The sequence below is a fragment of the Apostichopus japonicus genome, chromosome 23, assembly GCF_037975245.1.
Source record: "Apostichopus japonicus isolate 1M-3 chromosome 23, ASM3797524v1, whole genome shotgun sequence".
In the NCBI taxonomy this organism is placed as follows: domain Eukaryota; kingdom Metazoa; phylum Echinodermata; class Holothuroidea; order Aspidochirotida; family Stichopodidae; genus Apostichopus; species Apostichopus japonicus.
The window spans coordinates 11,149,526-11,171,377 of NC_092583.1; the positions used below are offsets into that span (position 1 = coordinate 11,149,526).

At 35.3% G+C, this 21,852-nt stretch overlaps 2 protein-coding genes across 3 annotated transcripts in view; both read left to right on the top strand.

Annotated features, from left to right (window-relative positions):
* Window positions 1–5,094, top strand: part of LOC139964488 (uncharacterized) — a 133,688-nt gene extending 128,594 nt beyond the window's left edge. For both annotated transcript variants that reach the window (XM_071966077.1, XM_071966078.1), the window contains exon 2: window positions 329–5,094. In XM_071966077.1, coding sequence (XP_071822178.1) covers window positions 1,068–2,540 — 1,473 coding nt within the window. In that variant the 5' untranslated portion in view covers window positions 329–1,067 and the 3' untranslated portion in view covers window positions 2,541–5,094. The remainder of the gene's footprint in view (window positions 1–328) is intronic.
* A 4,927-nt stretch (window positions 5,095–10,021) lies between these two features.
* The window catches only part of LOC139964484 (uncharacterized), a 127,561-nt gene continuing 115,730 nt past the window's right edge, over window positions 10,022–21,852 (top strand). Inside the window, exon 1 of the mRNA XM_071966071.1 lies at window positions 10,022–10,346. The gene's annotated coding sequence lies outside the window, so the exon portion shown is untranslated. The remainder of the gene's footprint in view (window positions 10,347–21,852) is intronic.

The window sequence follows — 21,852 nt, forward strand, 5'->3', positions numbered from 1 at the left end:
CAGAAATGTGAATTCGAAATATATGTTATCCTCCCAGAACTATCTCTACTTTACACTAAATCTAATGGCTTACACAACGACACTGAGCTGAATTGTTTACTGTTTTAATTTCTAACAAAATTTTACCATTTCTGGAAAATGAGTTCCTTTTCGTTTTATGTTTGTTTACATTCTCAACATGCTATTGACCTCTGACATGCAATGTTCTATTCACACATTAGCTCTAGTTGCTAGATGCGCTACATTATATAATTTATCATACATCGCCATCAATTTGAGAAATCCACTTCATGTTACGTCACTGCAATTATTATTTTGTCTTTTTCAGCGATGTGCAGCCATTTAAGTTCATTGATGCAGGTGTGAATACAACCTCAAGGATATCCGTATTTAAAGGTCACTGGAAAGGTTTTTCCCGCATGTACAATATTCGTTTATTATTTGGAAGAATGAACTTTATTGGAGGATCAATGGTTTTCTATGTACTGCTGATATCTTAGAATCAGTGTTCTGGTCACAGAGTATCTATGTTTACAAGATTGGACGATATTATATCAGTTGGAGAATCGGTATCGCTACGATGTACAGTGTCAAACACGAATCCAGAGGAGGATAACATTGATATTGTGATATTAGATGAAATGGTAAAAAATGTACCATTCAGTACCTAACCATCCTATTCCTGTTATTTACATGGAACAAGCCGAACATTTGATCATTAGTCTTAACCATCTGCACCGTAACTTCCTAAAGTATCACAGTTATCCCAAACCTGACAATAGTCCTATAGTACACTCCATACCATTTTCAGGTATATCGTACTGTTTCGTGTTTTCGGGCAAGTTTGGGAAAACTCTTTGAAAATCGTGTTCGTGTTACTTTTGTTTTTGTTAAAATAAAAATCTCTCTGAGGACTGTACAGAGTGACGTAAATTTGTTGTAATTTGTACACCGACCGTTGTAATTCGCCTACGAAAAACAAAACCGTATGCATGTTGTTGTTGTAGCTATACGAGTAGGACGTCTTGGTTATTTTCTGTTGAAGTTGAAAACGTATTGAAGCCAAAATGGATTATCTTCGGCGGATATTGCTTTTCGTTCCGTTACTTGCTTTTTTCTTTCATCTATTGCTGGTCTTTGAGAGTCAGTGTTCTGCGCAGACAGTGTCTCTGTTTACGAGATTCAACGACATTGTATTAGCTGGAGAATCGATATCACTCAGATGTTCAGTGTCAGACTTGAATCCAGATTATAACATTACCCTGGTGATAACAGATGAAACGGGACAAGAGTTTAATTCAGGTCCATTGGGACTGGACGATGCTACATTTTACATCGAACAAACTACTTCATTTATATTTAGTACTAACCAAACATTCTTTTGCAGCGTAACATGGGTAGACTTTACTGCTTCCACAAACCTGACAATATTAGCATTACCAAATGAACCGACATATTGTACTACAAACTACACTGACGGTATCATTGTTGGACAATCGGTAACTCTAACATGTTATAGTTATGCGTCAGTGTTCGGTTTCATTAGCTGGAGTTCAGATAATGATATAACATTCGATGAAACGAGAAACCTTGTAAGGACGATGACACAGTGTAACAGGATACATGTACAACCTTCTGTAAGTCAAAATGGCAGCGTGTTTACATGTGAACGTGATGGCGTAGCACCAGTAACCGACATAGACCGGTGTACCGTTGGTCCTATTTATGTTTACGAGGAACTGATCATTTTCATTGATCCAGTAGTTACTACAAATGATCCAGCTATATTGTATCCAGGACAAACAAAATTTTATACATGCTCATCTTTACCAACTTCATCTGTGCAGTGGTCCATTCCGGAAGGACTAGATATTTCTGGTATTGTGATCTCCGTTGATGGATCAATGATGATAGTAACTGTTGCTAGTGATAGTAGCTATGAAGGTGTTGTAACATTAAATTGTTATGGTACCCTCCTTACTGAAAGTTCTATGGCAAACTTAACGTTAGTAATTAGGCCCATGGAATCTGTATCCTTGCTCACATTGGTCAGTTCTCCCGAAAAATTAGCACCAACAACATCAGCCTCTAACAGAGTTTCAAGTAAACCACCTGGTAATTCAGTTCTTGTTGTTTCGCTAGTCACTGTCATAGGGTTCCTTTTATTTACATTGTCAATAATGTTTGTTCTACTTTACCGGAAAAGTAGACATACCGAGTCAAATTCCAAATCTGTTGCTACTGTAACCTCTTCGGCGAATGTAGGCTACGATTATTGCTATATTGATACCGGTGGTGTAACTAGAACCGTTACTCCAAACACTGAAGCAACCACAGTCTCTGAAAGCAGCCCCAACTCGAAAGAACAGTATTCTAGAGTAATCATAAACGAAAACGAGTCGGTAGCCTACGAAATTCCAGGTGCTAAAATGGGAAACGAAAATCCAAGCAAGGGGACAATTATTGACGAAGAAGGGAATGAGTCTATATATTACGATAATCTACAAATGTTTAATTTTGAGACAAATGGGCAAAAATAGAATAAAGCCATGAAAGTATTAGAATTCAGCTGTAGTAAAGCACAATTAAGATGAAAGAAATATCAAGAAAATCGTATTTGTTCAATCAAACCGTTCTCGAGAACCTATAATTACCGGGCTACATTTATTAGGTTTTTCATGTAGCAAGTAGGAATGGGTTTTCGATCTCATACCAGAACAGTAATATTTTTTATTATATGAAACAATTGCCATAATTAATTCAAATATTAATGGATGGCTAAGTTGGTAGAGCGCTGTACTTGTAACCCGGAGATCAATGGTTCGAATCCCGTTCTAGCCATAAATTTCATTGCTCTTTTCCCTGTTATAATTTGCCATATGTTCTTCCAAGTAAAAAGGAAATTTGGTTCAAATAAATACTTTTATCTTTGTGTGAGTTTAAAGGGATTGGGGGGGGGGGGATACACTCGGACACAACCCTGTAATCAAACATGTTGTCTTTGATATGAGGTTTTGAATTTTGTTGATAATTTATTCGATGATATATATTTATTAGTCTTTAGTAAACAGGACTAATTAAATGTTCTAAGACTGTGTAGGATAGTTTAGTTTCATTCTCTTCAGTCGGATCAGGTTTGGTATATTCTTTCGTCATATTTCTGTCTGTACATATTAAACAGGTTTCATCGTTGCAGTGCCATATCTAGTGCCCTGGCAGTTTTTCTATACATTAAATTATTTATCGTACAAATAGATTGTGATATCTTTCGTTCTTCTTTTAAGAATTGCTTTTCTTAGCTGTGGAAAAGCAGCAATATTCCTACTGTTTGCATTTTGATAGTTTTGCTTAAACTTATCTATAAAAAACTTAAACCTTGTAGAAACGGTGTATACAAATTCAGAGAATCCTGCGACGCTCAGAATTTGAAGTTGGTCATTATGGTAACGCTCACTACTGTACTCCATTGGTGACACTGCAACTAAACTGAAGGTTTAATGTGCATTTGTTACCAAAAAGTGGCACCATAACATGGTTGGACATGCACGTTTCCAAAGGCCAAGGAGTTGGTTTGGTTGGGGGTTGTAAAATGTTTTATGTTCTCGTGTGTGCCCTTGTGTATATGTGTAGACAACGATATGTCCCAAAATGCTCAGTGCTCATTGGTACGGCGGATGTTCTTGATACGCATTGTGCATGAGCCTCACCATGGGATGGAGGCCGTGAATTATGATTTATAGGGTCAAAAGTAAGAGTTACAAAACCAACAACACAATGACTAATTCGCTTGTACCAAAAGGAAGAATTGTGAAACAACTTTAAACTCACGTTGGATATTAGACACCTGGTTAATGGGACACTTGTTAATATTGGTCAAAAAGGTCATATGAATGGAATAGACTGTCGTCATTTGTGGTGATGTTTAGTTTTCCATTCAAACCAAGTCATAGGAAGGTTATACATTCAAACGTAAAAAATCGCTGATTATTTTTAACCTGTAACCAATTGGCGACTTTGTCTAATACGCCTGAGTGTATCCGCAAATAAAATAGTTTACTCGATTTGAATGAGACATGCTGTCAACAAGGAAGTGACAGAAAACGAATTTAAGCTTAATTGATTTTCGTCGAAAACGGGTGTTGGTTTCTTTGTACAAGGTTTATTCTTGGCTTTATGTGCAATACAAACGTCACGATACCTTACACTTCCTTATCGTTGAACCATACATATAGTCAGAATCCTATACGCTGGCGCTGATTTAATACGTTATACATGCAACGGTTGCAGTTATTATGTCAACATAGAACATGTATCATCAATCAGTAGACGAAATTATGATGAGTTGGGGATATCGTTTCTTTCCTATCGGTAAAATCTGATGAGCCTAACAAAGGTTATAACATTATTCGATTAAGAGGGGAATTCTTCTTCATTAACGACATTAATATTCCCTAACACGTGCCAAAGAGGCACAAATATAACGAACGCACAGTCTCTTTGTATTCTAGTTCTTAATGGTTACATATTTCACATATTCTATTTGGTAATTTTTGAATATTCATGAGGAAGAATGTGTTATCGTGCAATAAGGACATTTAGCCTATATATAAGTCAATGGAATATTGAAAGAAATTGATACCTCAGACAAGACGTGCAAACAAACCGCTAGCATGTTTGTGACACGATTACCATAAATGGACAATGGCGTCCATTACACTCGGTAAACATTATACTGGTATTAGATGAGACAAACAGTGACAAATTTCGCTGGATAATTGTTTTGATATTGCAGACCAAGGATACTTTGTTTTTACATGTGTTGTTAGCCTTTATACTTTTACATATTTTGATAACTCAACTTACTATTTAGAGAGACAGTTTTACAATAAATATCAGCCTTTATCTCGCGTTTTTTATGCTCAATCCGTTGATCCTAGAATGGGGCAGGGGCAGGCATGATAACGTCCTCATTTAGCTAAGGCAATCGTGAACTTCCTCTTGCTTTTGTACTGGCACTGCAATGTCATTGTTATGAATAGGTTACGAATTGTAGGCATGGAATAATCGGGTCAGTGAATTTACATAACGTAGACCGATACGTGGTATAGAATGCATCAATGCCATATTAGTGATAACTATGTTAACACTCCTGTCATAAGATTTGACTACCTAATCACGATTATAACTGGTAGTTTGTCTGTTTTATTGGTGCAATAAGCTCACAATATTATGTTATATGATGTAATAGTATTAGACAGTTACCGGCACCAATCATACTTTCAAAAGCATCCGTATTTGATTTAATCTCTTTGACTTAAGAGGAGGAGGAGGACTCCAAAAGAGGAATGTGTTACTCTTTACTGTTTGCAAGTTGACAGATGTATCATCCAGAGTTTACTGGCTAAACCCGGAAAGTGACATATATCAATGTTCGAAATAATGATGTCAACTCTATTATCCGTGTCTCCATGTTGATTTCGAGATCAGTGTAAACAATACAAACACCTGCATACACCTTACGCGCAGTCTAAGGACTTTAGTTAATAACTTAATTATTTAACTAGACACAGTTGAAATGTGTGTGAGAGTGAAGAACTTAAAATAAAATAAAATGCAAAAAGTGAAGAATTAGCTGTTGTCAATCAATTGTTTCAAACATGACCTCACATGACCTCACTTGATATTGTTGCAACATTATCTGCAAAGTTCAGTCAAGAACTCTATTGTAAAGAGACTCAATCATTTGTTTATACAAAAAGTTAAGAAATTAGTTTTGAAATCTTGATTGTGAAAATGTACTTTTTTTCTAAATGGCAACTGCCAATCACCTCTGTATGCAGAGCTTAAGTTTAAATAGGTTTCCAACTCCAAACTTAAGTAGCTGTTGACCAACTATATATGGAAGGAAAGAACTTGATTGTAAATAGCTGTCAATCAACTGTAATTGGAAACGAAGACTTTTGCGTTTGTTTGTAAATAGTTGTCGACCAACTGTTAATTAAAAGAATAACGCACAATAACTGATATTTTTTCATATTCAGGTTCTACTTTTCACGGAGTAAACCGTACATTTATACAACAAACAGACTGGAAAATTTCTGTCCAAGCTTGTATCAGATGATGAAAACTAAACAAAAGGAAACTAGAGGCCCTAATTGTATTGAAGTATATGTTAGAGGAATATGTTAAATGTATTTATGTAAGAAGTACATGTGAGAAGTATATGTAAGATTTATATGTGTTAGAAGTATATGTCAGACGTTTATGTTAGAAGTATATGCTAGATGTATATATGTTAAAAGAATATGCTAGAAGTTATGTTAGAAGGTTATTACGCATATGTTAGATGTAAATATGTTAGAAGTATTTGTTAGAAGTATATGTTAGAAGTATTTGTTAGAAGAATATGTGTTAGAATTATATGTAAGAAGTATATATGTTAGAAGTATATGTTAGATATATATATGTAAGAAGTGTATGTTAGATGTATATGTTACAATTTTATGTTAGTATTAGTAATCATATATAGCTGTTGATTTGTTTGTTTGGTGAACAGGGTAGTCAGTTAATATTGTTAACCTCAAATAATGTTTTATTCGGTGTTTGTTTATGTTTTATTGAGTCTTTTTTTCCCTTTTGAGTACTAATAAATACATACTTTAATGGTAGTAGAAGTATGCATCGACTCATTGAATATTAATTAGTGTCATGTCTTAGATGGAGAGCAAGGCGTTCTCTAAACATGTAACATTTTTACATATATATAATGTCCATAGTATGAAACTATTTATGATATGATCACATGTCCATTTCATTCTCCTCAGTCAGAGCAAGTTATTTGTATCAAGAAGAATTCAAAGTTTGATTTCCAATCTTCTAACGATGCTTCTCTCCCTAATTCGTTAGATACGTTTAATACGTTAGATGCGTGGATTCGCTAGATACGTTAAATTCGTTAGATTCGTAAGATACGTTGGATACGCTAGATACGTTCAAGATACGTTAGATACGTAAGATATGTTTGATTCGTTAGATACGTTTGATAAACGTTCAATAATTGGTATATTTTCGGGTAAATCGTCACAGCCGCCCTTCCCTCCTCCCAAATCAAACCGGGCCCCTACTACCGTGAAAATGTCCCGTGGTTTAGAAAATTGGAATGGTTAAATTTTGAAGACAAAGTTGATGAGACTATTTATGGTGCTCTTTAGGTGTGATATTATCTATACATAGTGCACTTAAAGTGTGACACTATATACACATATTGCTATATAATTGCAATACTATATACATAGTGCTCCTTGTAAAAAAATATATATATATATAAAATGTTTAAAACAGACGAGCGCCATTTATTTATTTATTTGCAGTAGAGGAAGCTGAGAATTCCATATGCGTTTACATATGCTATCAACATATCCGTGACGTAGATTACTTTGTAAATACATGAATTCAACATTAAGATCTTCGATTTATTATTATATATAGTCCGCAAACCAGGGAATTACTTGTTCATGTCCATAGGCCTATACCAAAATCATTTGAAAATCTAAGTGTTATGAAAGAGCAATAGATCAACGTGTGAGATATCCAGAAATGGGGTTGGTGAGACCTGATGAAAATTTTACGGACCATGTCAGTTTTACCTCTTAACTGTGCAGGTAAACTTGTAATCTATATGTAGAAGAATAACGGTGTCGCTCACGCAACTAAAGCTAGTAGTAGTACTATAAGTGAACATTTGTTACTATTCTTAAAGGGCGTCACCAATTTTAACGGACACACAGTAGTTTCTGTTTAAAACACGAAGATATTAATAAACTGAAACCCATGATTAACTGTTGGTTTATTCTTAAGCTTTATTGCCCAATATTGGTTTTACGGAAATACGTTCGAACCACTGTGATTACCCAAGCAGTCTTTTTGTCTAAATATATTGCAAACACTGATATTTTTAAAGTTACGAAGTTACGTTCACCTCTGTCATTCATTTTGAAGAAGGGGTACTTTGAGTTGGCTTTATAACGGCATTGGACATATGCATACACACAATTCTAAGGACACCATTAGAAAAGAGTCCAGGTATCAATTACAGATAATTTATAGTTTATGAATGCCCTGAAGACGTGACCCACTCATTTTCCACAACGCCGAAGACAATTACCCGATAAGTGTGACTTTGTTGCTTTTAAATGACAGATTATGCTGAGGTTTAGTTTTGATATTAGCATAGCCTAAGGAGTAAAACACATTCAGATGCTATAGCATTGTTGCCATAACTATTCAGGTTTTGATGCACCCCTTTAAGGATATTATAAATCCCTGGAATGCTCCTTTCAGTCTAACTTGATCATATCGTTGGCTGCTCAGTGCAGGCCTGCATTAACATTTATGCTAATACTTTGTTTTATTAATTCTAATAACTCAATCAATACATAATTCTTGTAACTTCATGTGGACAACACAGTACCCTTGTATGACATTTCCATAATCATTATTTGTCCATAACAAATATGTAGTGTATCGTAAATATGATATTTGAGGTAATGAAATTATTCATGCCTTTGCTATTGATTAGTCAGTTTTATGATGCATCTGGGAAGCTGACATAATGGAATCTGTGTTAGACTGAGTAAATCAGTCACTTTAATTGATGGTCCTAAGATAATTGTAGAGGATCATTTCTTACCAATATTAAAAGTGATATAGAAATACAACCTAGATGGAAATAATAAATAATTATATAAATAATTAAATAAATAATTTCAAATAATAGTCTGCAACATATCAAATAAAAAAATTGGTGCCTGATAAAGTAATCCTCTGATGATGCGAAAAGAAGTTTCTAAAATTGAACTATGTATCGGAGAGTACCCAAGAGCACCCGAGAATACCCGAGAGTACCCGAGGGTACCCGAGAGCACCCGAGAGTACCCGAGAGTACCCGAGGGTACCCGAGAGCACCCGAGAGTACCCGAGAGCACGCATATTTCCTTACTATACCATAGCCGCGACGACATGCTAATAACGTAAAATAATTTAAAGCAATTTATCTTCTTTTTTGGGGGGTGGGTGGGTGGGTACGACGAGGGGAGGGGATGGGCTCATTATGGCCACATAACCCTTACCCCTTTGCCCAGTTTTTTTTCGCAATTGTATACAACAAGGAATAGGAGATATCAAATAAAAGATATTCTGATAACCGAAGTTAATTTTGAATTAGCATCCATTGAATATTTGAACAGGATCAAGTTCATGAATGTAGTTTTAAAATGGATCACATCCGTCACGAAATCATATTTTATTTAAAAAAATTGGTATAAAATTCGTGGAAGCTGCTCGCAATACTGCTTTCAAAGTACATTGCATTCATATATTTGCACGCACACTGTGTGTAGTTTTGATTTTCTAGATGCATCTCATATAAATAATAATATTCATTCATCAAAATACCGTCACAAACTAATAGATCACTACGTACATCTTGAAATCTAGAACTTTGAACAAGAACCTGTTAAAGTATGATATAGGGAAGTCTTATATACCACTGACACCTGCGTGGTTTAAAGTAGAAAAAAAGAAGATCATTCAAACTGGATCGTAAACCAATCAATATCCGAATATTTCTATACATCATGGGACATACTTAAACACTTAGCGTGCTATTTTAACGCTAATGTCGTTATTGTATAGGTACAATAGGCGGAGTGTATAGCCTAGTGGTTAGCGCCGGCGTCTCCCAATCATGAGATCCCCGGTTCGATTCCCCGCCGACAGCAATGTGTGTCGTCTGGCAAGGGTGTTGTTCAATAACAACTTCCCGACATGGACGTTAAATGGATGTGTGCCGAGAGATTGGCTTCGGTCAGCTTGCGAGTCTACAAGCCTCCATGGCTTCTTTCGCGAGTTCCTGCTTGCGGGAAGATCACATATACATACATACATACATACATACATTGCTGTTTGTATGGAAGAAAACCCACAGTCCCCGAAGAAAAGGAATTCCGAACATTTTGAAAATCCTTTCAATAAAGTAACACAACAAAACGTATTAAAGTAACCTGCAGTGTACAACAGCTATTAAAGAAAGTTGTACAGGATTGTGTGTAAGCTGATATACGTTCTATATACTTAATACCGAGTGCTGCTCTCGTCATATAGAACAGAGCTCATTTGAAACAGATCGTTCAAATTATATTTGCAAATGTGAATAATTCTTGAGTTGTTGACCATCGATATCATATCATCGCGCTTTACGTGACCCCTGCAGCCACAGATCACGTGACTCCTGCAGCCTCAGATCAAACGTAGCATCTCCATTAGAAGACCTCGAAAAGAAACCGACAGTAAGTACTCAACACTCTGTTATCCTTCCTCTTGATGTGATCACAAAAAACTTAAGTATTGTCCATTTGTTTGTGTGTGCGTTTGCTTGTGTGTTCATCTTCCCCTCAAGTTTGTCTTTGCTAGAGGGAATTTTAATGATAATAATAATAATAATAGTAATAATAATAATAATAATAATAATGATGATGATAGTCGATAATTGACTTCGTTGATATCAAAATGAAGGTTCTCATTGAATTCTCAATTTGGTATGATGATCACAATGTTAGCCGCAATATATTGGGGTAGCTGGTGTTAAATTGTCGATGGATATACTGTTTTCCATGCATGTATTGATAAATCTAGGAGTTTTCAATTTAATATTTCATGATCGCATTCTGAGGTGCGACCATGGCTTGACTGACAGGTTTAGATTAATATATTGTGTGGATAAATACTACTTCGGTTGTAAAGGTATCAATTTTTGGGGGAAAGAAATGTACTGGTGTTGGGGTTTGGTGTGTGTGGGTGGGGGTTGGGGTATGGTTGGTGGGGTTAGTGGGGGGTGGGTGCAGATGGAGAGGGGAAGCATGAGTGCAGGATTTCTAAAGTGTTTAATTTCTATAAGGATAAGGTATTCGTTAGGGAAAAGATATAATGTTACAATATTTTACATGATACCATGAAGTAGCGATAAACTTTTCCGGTTGTTTTTTAATGTACCTTTTCGCCTCGAGAAATCTCGAGTTGAAGAAGTTGAAGTTTAAAATTGGGAACTAATTTAAAAGAAATGAACTGATCGCAAAATGATGTTATTGTATTAATTTTCATAAACGCGATACATCAAAGAGGGAAGTATAGGGTGATGGAAATTTTAAGATGACCTAGACAATTCGGCCAGTCGGTGGGTCGTTACCACAGCAACACAGTCTACTCCTTCTTAATGGTAGCTCAAGAGGCGCGAAGCCGCCTGTTACGTAAAGCTTTGGTTAAGGCGTATCAGTCACTTTTTCCGCTAAATGCGCTGGGTCGATCTTTACTATTCATCACGCTATGAGCGATTCGTTTCCTGTGATTGCTTATGTGTGTGTGATTCGTTCCTTCTGTGATCGCGCCGGCCTCTGTGAAGCGTATATGTAGAAAGGGGAGGAAAATATAACAGCCGTATGCATCAAGTTTATTTTAATGTAGGGAGACTCATTCGCGTCGGTGAGCAGACCCAGTAGAGTCTATACCTGTTACGTAATAAGTCCATCAAACATCTCTTACAATATGTCCTGTACATGCATGTGTTCAGCTTACATTATATTACTGTGTGGTCTGCATTGTGACTGTGCATAGTCAAATAATTTATGGATGGTGGCGGTAGGGACGAAGCAGATACATCGGCGAATGTAATCTTAAAGTCTCAGTGTGTGTTTGCCAAATATAAAACTTCGACCTTTCCAGCTTACTGCCCTCTAAAAGCTCAGTGTACTGCAATATGCAATTTTCATATTAATATTCATTATTTTTATTGAGTTATATGTCGTTAAACAATTTGAGCTGAATAAAATAAGATAGGTTCATTAACGAGTCCGTAGATTCTACAAACTTCAATCAAAATTTGCAAGCCCCTCCCAACAGATCATGCGCCAATCAAATCTCTCTGTTTTGTTTACGACCGTTAAGCATAGGGCTACTTTCACTTTCGTGGCTAGCCTGTGTTAGATTTCTTTTCTTGAATCGTATCTTTCTTTTGGTCTTACCGACGTAGCTTGCGAAATTGTGTCATTTCCTTCCATGCAATGGATAAACAGGTGTTTCCAGACATTTCCTCAGAGGAAATTGGGGCAAACAGTGGACGGTACGAGTATATATAGGTTACATTGGTGTAATGAACATGTTGATATGGACAGTAGCATTGATTTTACGGTAAATCTTTCGCGCCATATAAGGACAACAGAAAATAAAAGTCTTTCTTTCGATTGCGACATCTTTTCTCCATTAAACCCACCTGGTCAGAGTGCATTTAGAATAGCAAACATTGAATCTGCTTCGAAAGTTTGCTTTCCGAAATTCATCAGCAAACACGTATTGAGACTTTTTTTTTACTTAATTACTTTACTGACTTACTTTTTTTTTGTGTGCTGATTTTACAGGAAAGCTGACAATTTCTTGCCATGAAATAATTTTTTATCCTGTTGATATTGATTAATAGTTTGATTGATTTATCTGATCTTGCAAAACATATTTATCTACAAAAGACACGCATGTCGTGACTTCACGTGTATGGATTATACTCGTGTTTAAAATGCACGTGTATACAACTTGAATGAAGTTATCAATAAACCAGGTGTACTTTATCTGTATGCGCTTAAGGGTTGTGATATATATACAAGGATCTGTCTTTATATAGCCCGTAGCAGCGTTAGCTTATCCGAAGTGCTCTCTGCATATAACAGCCTATCTGAACTCTGTTATAATGACCGTATCTCTCGCTCGAAGTTATATCATTTATTCACGAGAAATTGATTCAGTTTAGCATAATTTTACATTATTGAAGAAATATTATTCACTGAAAATAGTTGCGTGTGAACTTAAAAAGACTTAAAGCTAAGATTCTTGCCCCCCCCCCCCAAAAAAAAACGTGTAAAAAAACGTGTAACCTTAAGGCAGCAGTTAACCTAACGAATTAAAATTACAGGTAAACTAACTATACTATATTTAGAAGAAATAAAAGAAAACTACGTGGTTAAATTTTATCGCCCAACCCCCCCCCCCCAAAAAAAAAAGATCTGATGCATATTAAACAGCGTTACAGATGGCACAAGCCCAACCATCATTTTTACTTATGTTACAGATATATTTGTGAAGAGTACCCGGCCCAAACAGCAATGGAATATCTTGCTCCGTTTGGGAGGAAAAGTTGTGTCGGCCATTTTGTAAATCTGTGATGACGTCATAGTTTCTTTCTCTTTGCTCTTTCCTTCATTATATCTGCAAGCTAATATATGTTAACTGTTTTGATACTGAAACCAATGTCATCTTACAGAGTTTTAATATTTTCCAACATTGCCAAAACACATCTCCATTAACAGACAATAACACATTGTCATTTGATTAAGACAAAGTACATATATAGCAAAAGGAGACAGATTATGTCGTATTAAGACTTGATGAAGACTTCTCCCTTGTGTTTGAACAAACATTTGAATCTGTGATACCTCTCGAATGATATATGAGGAAGTTGTTGATGGCATTTATATATATATATATATATATATATATATATATATATATATATATATATATATATATATATATATATGATATACCGATAAATCTTATACGCTTTTTATCTTTGTGTGTGCTTTGATCGTCAGCTTTATCGAGCGAACTGCGTATTTCTCTATACAAGATTTTAGTTATCATTGTTCATCATATGACATTTTTTTTTTCTCAAAATGTTTTAAATTTTTGGTTTACTATATGTTCTCATTTGAAATGAAAATTAACTAGTAGCTATTGATCTAAAGTAAGATATGATGTTATTATGGTCTCAAATAAAATTTCAAAATAAAAAAAATCTGCTTTTAAATGCGGTAAATTATGCACCAATAAGTGGCTGTTGAGAAATTAAGTAACAACATTTCCAACACTTTACAATATACAAAATTAGATGACCTTTAAAAGAAATAGTTTTAGGGAAATCAATTTGAAATTCGTGTTCTTTAAATAGATCAATATTTACTTGCTAAACTAATAATAATTCGTTTTTGGTTACCATCGATTAATGTATTATATTTGCGTAAATTTTGACAAAGCAAGAATAACAAACTGTATATAAATTCTAGACATATGATACACCTGTCAGATAGATTCAACCTTTTATCGATTGAATTATTTGAAATATTACTTCATAATGTATTGCTATTGTATATAGAAGGGATGACGACTTGAGCAAGTACTATTAAAAGTATGATATTACAGAGCGATTAAATGATAACATTGTTGAATAACGCTTTGATTTCCCTATTGTATTCTTTGCTTATTTTCTTTGGCAAAAGGTAATTTGTTATAATTTTTTTGATTGTTTTGTACATTATTTCTTTAACATACTTTATATAGTTGTCACTACTGTAATGTGTGGAATGCAGTTATTGATGTCAAATCTCATTAACAACTGCAAAATTATGAGCTGCTACCAACTTCAACGGATGAGGTTCCTGAACTAAATGTTGTACGGGTGGTATAGTCGCTCCTTATACTATTTTGCCCTTCTTAGGGAAAATGGTGTTAAAAACGAGCGTAACATGATGCTATATATTTATTAACACCTAATATTTTGCATCGCGCTGTGACTTATCTCGTACCACACATACAGACACATGCAAAGACGCACAAACACGCACGCCGACGCGCAAACACTTACAAACGCGCGCGCACTTAAGATATCCTTGAGATCTATTAGAGGGCCATTGCGCTATATGTATATACCTTATGTCTGGTAAATTAAATCCACACGTATGACTTGATGTATATCTTTTACAGTAACTTAGGTTCTTAGAATTTTTTTTTACATTTATGCTGCTTTAATATGTTTTTATTGCGACGTTTATAATCAGGATATAAAACTGTGATTATTAAATGATTGCTAACTAATAACTTGTTTATTAACGACCTATAGCAGCTGCAGTCCTTGGTTCCTTACATGCATATTTATATGCATATTTTACGATTCTTTCCAACTGTAAATGTAAAACTAACAAGTATACATTACACGGTTGCACACATAACAAGCACTACAGATTGCAGACCTTTTTTTTGCATCAAGTAATTAACTAATTGTGGCTTTGGCTAATTATAGTCTTTCCCTTCGACAAGAAAATGTTTCATAAAATGTATCCAACATCACACACTCAACGAACTGATTGATTTGAGCATTAAAATACGTGTCCATTTTAGTGTGAGGTACATGTAGCACTGGTGTTGTATAATTTCAGTCAAGAAACGTCACTTACTGTTTGAAATATTCTGACATCTGTTTACGTAGTTGATTTAGAGCTAGTTTCTCATCGATTAGCAAAAACGACACGCGTGTCTTTAAGACGCTCAGAAAAAGATTTTAGAAAATAAATTAAAGAAGTACGTACACTCTGCCATTCAGTTTACGAATATTTTCCCACATAAATAAAAAAAAAGGATAATTACACGAATTTTAATTTGGATTTTATTTTGAGTCATCCTATAAATGTATATTTACATTTCGTCATCTGATAAATATACTGCTTCACGGTCGAATTGGGACAGTGAAGAAAATCAACTCATTTTTCGGCTTCGTCAAACTTCAAAACAACCAGGCCGGCCGTGACCTACTTCACGCAGTAGGCTAGCCGAGCATCCATTCAGTTTACATTTGAAATTTGAGCTAGACTTTTCTCCTTCTCATGTGATGTTTCTAAAAGAAAAACCTGATCAGGATCTGAATCTTGAGATTGGCGGCTTGTATATAAGCTGCTTTTCCTAGTTCTCTCTACTTTTCGAAATGTATAGGTTTTTTTTTTTAATATGCACTTAGGTATCTTCGATATTTCATGTTAACCATCAATTATAAACTTACTCTCATACATCAGCTTTAGTAATGAAAAAGCTCTTAGAAGAGAATGGCCGTTTTTTTCCTAAACATCCTCAATTTGATGTATACCCTTGTAAAGTTTCTCTTGTGTCTAATTAATCTTTAGCGGTTTCCATGGTAACGTCAAATGTGGTATAAAATCAACTGCGGGCTTCTCTTTTTTCTTTCTTTCTTTCTTTTTGTACTTTTTTTCTTCTCTCAAAAAGGAAAGGAAAGTAGTTGGAACCATATTTTGTTTGATGTTTGCCGTATAGACTTTGAATGTTTCTCAGTGCATTGAGCCTGATTGACTTTAACATCCGATTTCATCAGTTCGTTCAGAGATCCGGCCTACTTTTGTTACGTATTTTAGGAAATTGTTGTCAGTCTTCGATCGAAACACAGAGACAGAAAGAGAGAGAGATCAGAGGGGGGTGGGGTGGGGCGGGGGACGGGGGAGGAGGGGGGTAGTAAGAAGGGAGAGAGAGAGAGAGGGAGAGAGAGAGACAGGTGTGGAGGGAGAGTGGCGAGAGATAGGGTTCGATTGAAGCTATTTGAATTTAACACAACATACCTGTAGACTGCGTATGTACCTCATTTTAAGGAAAAAATAATACTTTAAGGAGTATGTAATTTACATATGAATTGATTTGAATTCTGTCCTTGGTCGAAAAAGAGAGGTAAAGATGGAGGGGTGGGGGGGGGGTGAAATACATTTCTGAAATTGAATGGATGTGATTGCATTAGTTTGATACAGGGGTACCTCATTGTCTAGAACAAAACTTACGCAAGAATGAGTACATACCTCATTCAGAAAACTACTTTAACCGTTCCACTATATTACGTAACATGTAGGAAATCTCAATTTTGCATTAAATAGAAAAGTACTTTTAATTTCGCAAATCTTTAATCAATCATTTCAGGAACTAACACATCAATTTATAAACATAAGTTAAAATAGCTAGGATTTTTTTTAGCAGCTTTTTTGGGATTTTGATTTTTCAATGGCTTTTCGATACCAACATTTATGAAAAAGGAGGTCAACGGAGAGTAAAGGTCAAGTTTATTTAAAATATGGAAGTTAAAGTTAAGAATGTTGACTTGAGTAACTTGCTTTTAAGGTTTGATTAACGTTATAGAATGAAAAGAGTGTCTGGGTGACAACATGCTGAGAACCGAATAAAATTATTAATTACTTGCACTTCTCATTAACTTTTGTTCGATGACAACAACAACAACAAATATTGTAATCAAGTTGTCTTATTTGAATCATTTACAAATTCGATGTTGGAAAAATTCTTGCTCAATTTGGGATATATGCCTATCACAAGTTTATTAATGTTTTTTCACAAGTACAAGGCTGAAGGCTTGATCAAGTTTAAATATAATAATAATAATAATATTACCCAGTTCTTATAAGGCGCAAATATACACTAAAGTGTATGACATCATCGAGATAAATTAGTTGCTTCATATTATTGTTTTCCTTTTTCTTTCTTTATTTATGAAAATGACATTGTTTTCGCTGTAATGAAGATGAGTTCTGCAAATGCTTGAATCTAAAATACTTCTTTTTTTTCTCAGCAAGACCTATCGATGACATTGGTTTCAGTGTCAAGAATGTTAACATCCCTACGATGAAAGTATGAATTAGCATAACAAAGAAGAGGTAAAAGCTTTGAGATTATAGGGACAAGATGACGTCACATCTGCATTTACAAAATGATGTTATCTCAAAATAGACGACTTTTCAAAACGGGTTTTTCTCAAAAGGAGCAAGACTTTTCTTAGCTGTTTGGAGGCGTTGTCATCAAAAAGATCTTTCATCATATAAGCTAGGGATTATGGTTGGATTTTTATCTCCTTTAAGACCTGTTGACTTGTTATTAAATTGTTGTTGTCATGGTTACATCCGAAAAAACTATGACTACATCATAAAACATGCATAAACATCAATCGGTTCACAACATTGAGATTTTGAACTAAAAGAAAATATGAAAATATCATAACCATTATATCCGCCCTCAGGCCATGCATGCTTTTCCGATGATTATTGTCAATTTGTTAGTCTCGCATTCGACTAGCTATTCAAAAATTAGATTAAATATTTAATCGATACAAAACTAGGCCAAGTTTGATCTAGATGTATATTATGTGAGCATATTAATTTAACATAAATTTATATTTAACTCCTTCACGACAACAATAAGCAATATGAATTGAAATTCATTACCCCCCCCCCCCAAATAAAAGAGAATAAAAAATATATAGACCGTGATATTTGATAGGAAATAAAGAGGTCGAATAACATGAAATAACATGAAAACATCAGAGAGGCTTCAGTAATAGTAAATACAACGCATGTCAATGCTTGGAGCAATTTGACAATAAGGTTGCATAGTACGGGATACATAGCTCGGTTATTATAGGTAATATGTAAAGGGTAAACCTTTTAGAGAGAGGGGGTGTGTGGGGTAAGGGGGGTGGTTAGGGGGACTGGGGTTGTGTCAAAAGGGATGAGGAGAAGGGAATGATACCACAAGGAATTGGAGGGCTTGGGGGGGGGGGTGAGTGACGATCAGGGGATTAGTATATGGAAGTGAGCAGAGGGTAGTGGAGTGTTAAGATAGGAAGACCATATAAGTAGAATTAAAGCAAGGGGTTGGAGTGGGGTTGGGGTGGGGAGTAGACAACAGAGCTGGCAAAAAGAAGTATTGGAGAAAGGCAAATGGAGAATTTGGAAGAGGATGGGAAGGAAAATGTCATGGTCAAGGTCGAGGTCATGGATAAGGATAAGGCCAAAGGCCAAATTTAAAGCCGTCTCTATCACACCTTGCAATATTTCATTAATCATCAGCAATTTTTTTAGGCACTTTAACAGTTACAAAAGAAGGCTCCTTTATTATATAACTAGTCAAGAGGTCATATTAACATGACCTTTTAATCTGTACAAGGTCAAGGAAAAGGCCAAAGGTCAAATTTAAAACCGTCTCTATCACACCTTGTAATATCTCATTAATCATCAACAATTTTTTAGGCACTTTAACAGTTACAAAAGAAGGCTCCTTTATTATATAACTAGTCAAGAGGTCATATTAACATGACCTTTTAATCTATACAAGGTCAAGGACAAGGCCAAAGGTCAAATTTAAAGCCGTCTCTATCACACCTTGCAATATTGCATTAATCATCAGCAATTTTTGTAGGCACTTTAGTCAGTTACAAAAGAAGTTTCCTTCATTATATAACTAGTCAAGAGGTCATATAAGCCAGACGTTTATGATCCATAAATCTGCTCATGTAGGTCGCGGTGGTCCTTGGGTAATACCCTATAGTTGTTGGATCGGACCCGTCCACTCCCATCCAACGGGCTGCAGACGTGGAACCTAGAGTGGGGATGGGGGGGGAGGTCGTGTAATGGGACTTCTGACCTCCTCTTTATTGAGTTCGGTAGTATTGCTAATCTGTTGTTACACATACCCTAAACTGATAATAGCTTCGAAGATTTCAATATACGGCGATATATATTTACCGTCATAAGCGGTTTTGACTCAACGAGAATGTATCGCTGAAAGTTGTAAAAGGTCCCTGTCATCGGTTGAGGCTAAGCTTTCACAAGCTAATGAATATTGATAGTGTGTTCCCAATCACAAACCTTACTTGAAATGTTTAGAATTGTTATTGCCGGTTACCATGGTAGCAGAATTAGTAGTGACAGTCACTCATTTTCTTTCAAGGAAACTAGAAACCCTAAGAAATTTGATTAGTCAAGGAAAAACGAGACAGAAAGAAAGAAAGAGAGAAATAAAGAAAGAAAGAAAAAAAAAACACACACACACAGAAACCCGTTTGACATCCTTCAAGCATGGATCGTCTGCAGTGAAATATAAGACGACTAAAATAATTTGAATTATTTTTTTCCCTTCCATTTTGGTGATGATTTAAATATTTTCTTTATATACTCTATCGCTAGAATATTTTAACCAATAAAAGCAAGACAGGGAATACGAAAACAGCCAGAAATAATCTTCGAAAAATCCCCCCCCCCCTAAAAAAATAAATAAATAAAAAACCTTAGTCTTTATATTAAAAGTAATGTCAAAATCATTTAATTCCAGTTATTGGTAATATTGAAGCGACCCATACAGGGCATACTTATAAGTTAATGTACCCTGTGATATAACACAGAGAGACATGGCGCCAATTACTTACTAGTTTGACATTAAATCGCGTCTTACACGAATATAGATTTTCGCATTGAGAATAAATACAGAGACTTATCCGTTTTTTTATTCAACTTCGGATGTCTTACATAGGCTTACACAGTTTGCAATTTTTCTACCATTCTTTTTTTTCTGCGCCTATTATAGTCCCTTTATAAGCTTCGAAAGGCAATTAAACGCATCATCCGTGCATGTGTATATATGTATACACACATATATGAGTGATGTAAGCCTATGTTTTAGCGCTTGACGTGAGCAAGGGCGATGAATTCTCTTTGTTTTTATGGTTTTTAGTTTCACGGGGAGAAAAAAAAGAGGTAAATAATAGCTTTGAAAATAATGTGGATAGATTACTCTCAAAGATCGTGTCAAGTGGCCAATTACACTGTTCACAGAGACAAGCAAGTCTACGTATTCAAGAGGCCTAGGTGGTTTAAACTTGTTGGTCTTATACGCTCAGCTTGGATACTGCATCTATAATATGTTTCTCCATATATCTAGTACGGTTTGCGTGTATAACTTAAACCATGACAAAAATGCATTATCCATAGCAAAAAGTTTAAACTATATTAAAAATTAGTAAAACATTGGTTCTTAAAAATTAAGACACGATTTTTTTTTTTTTTTTTTTTGGGGGGGGGGGGGTTTGCTTTCAAATTTGTAGAGATTTTGTATCACTATGAATCATAGCCTATAAGTATAACAGACTTTGTACTAATTTGATTGGACAGAACTGTACTGCACTGTACTGTAGGCCTATATATGTACCTTTACCATCGTTGCATTTTTGGCAAAAGGGGAAAGGACATTTTAGTCTGCAATGACGGGGGGGGGGCGAGGTGGGAAACATTCCCCACTCCCCATCCTAGGTATAGGCCGGGACAAACCTTGCGCAAGTCTGTCAAGGAATTTTAATACCATCCACACTATTAGTCCTTTATCTTATCTTTTTGTCCCTTTCGTGACGTGCGGCAACAGGTTTTTATTACACTCTACGAAAATCGTTTTAATAATGCAGGAGATATCAGGTGGCACTTATAAGCCTACACCTAGCCTCATTCAATCCCATGATAAAGGATTTGTATGTAAAGCTCTGGAATATTCGATGCTCAAACTATCACGTGATTAAACTGTTGCAATGTTAAGATATGAAATTGTGTGGAAGAATTATGGATTCGCTACTCGCCACTTGTCACAATTAATTCTGTTATACCGCTGAGTGTAAATTGAAATTGAATAAATTACCAACATTTATACTTGATATGAACAAAAAACGAAGAAACAACCATCCAGAAATATGATGAAATGTCGTTTCTAATTCGAATGGTTTGTATAAATGAGGTCTTGCATCTCTCAAAGTGCTCAATATTCAGCGTCGTACGTCGTTAACATTATAGTAAATGAAGAAACGTTCCATAATCCATTAAGTGTTTGCCCCCCAAAAATTGCTCTTTATTATTTTCGGAGGATTTTTTTTATGACGAATATGAACTTAGAAGAAACAAAACTATGCACACACAACCACATAACCCCCAAAAAAATGTCCTTTAGGGCAGCTTTTGAAATATTAATGTTGTCAAATTTTAAGTGTAGTCAAGCGGCATTCTTTCACTGGCGATTTTTTTTAAACTTCCTTTTCTCATTTTTTCTTTCCTTGTTTTGAAATGAACTTAATGACAGCTACATTCTTAACAGCGTAGACTTTCT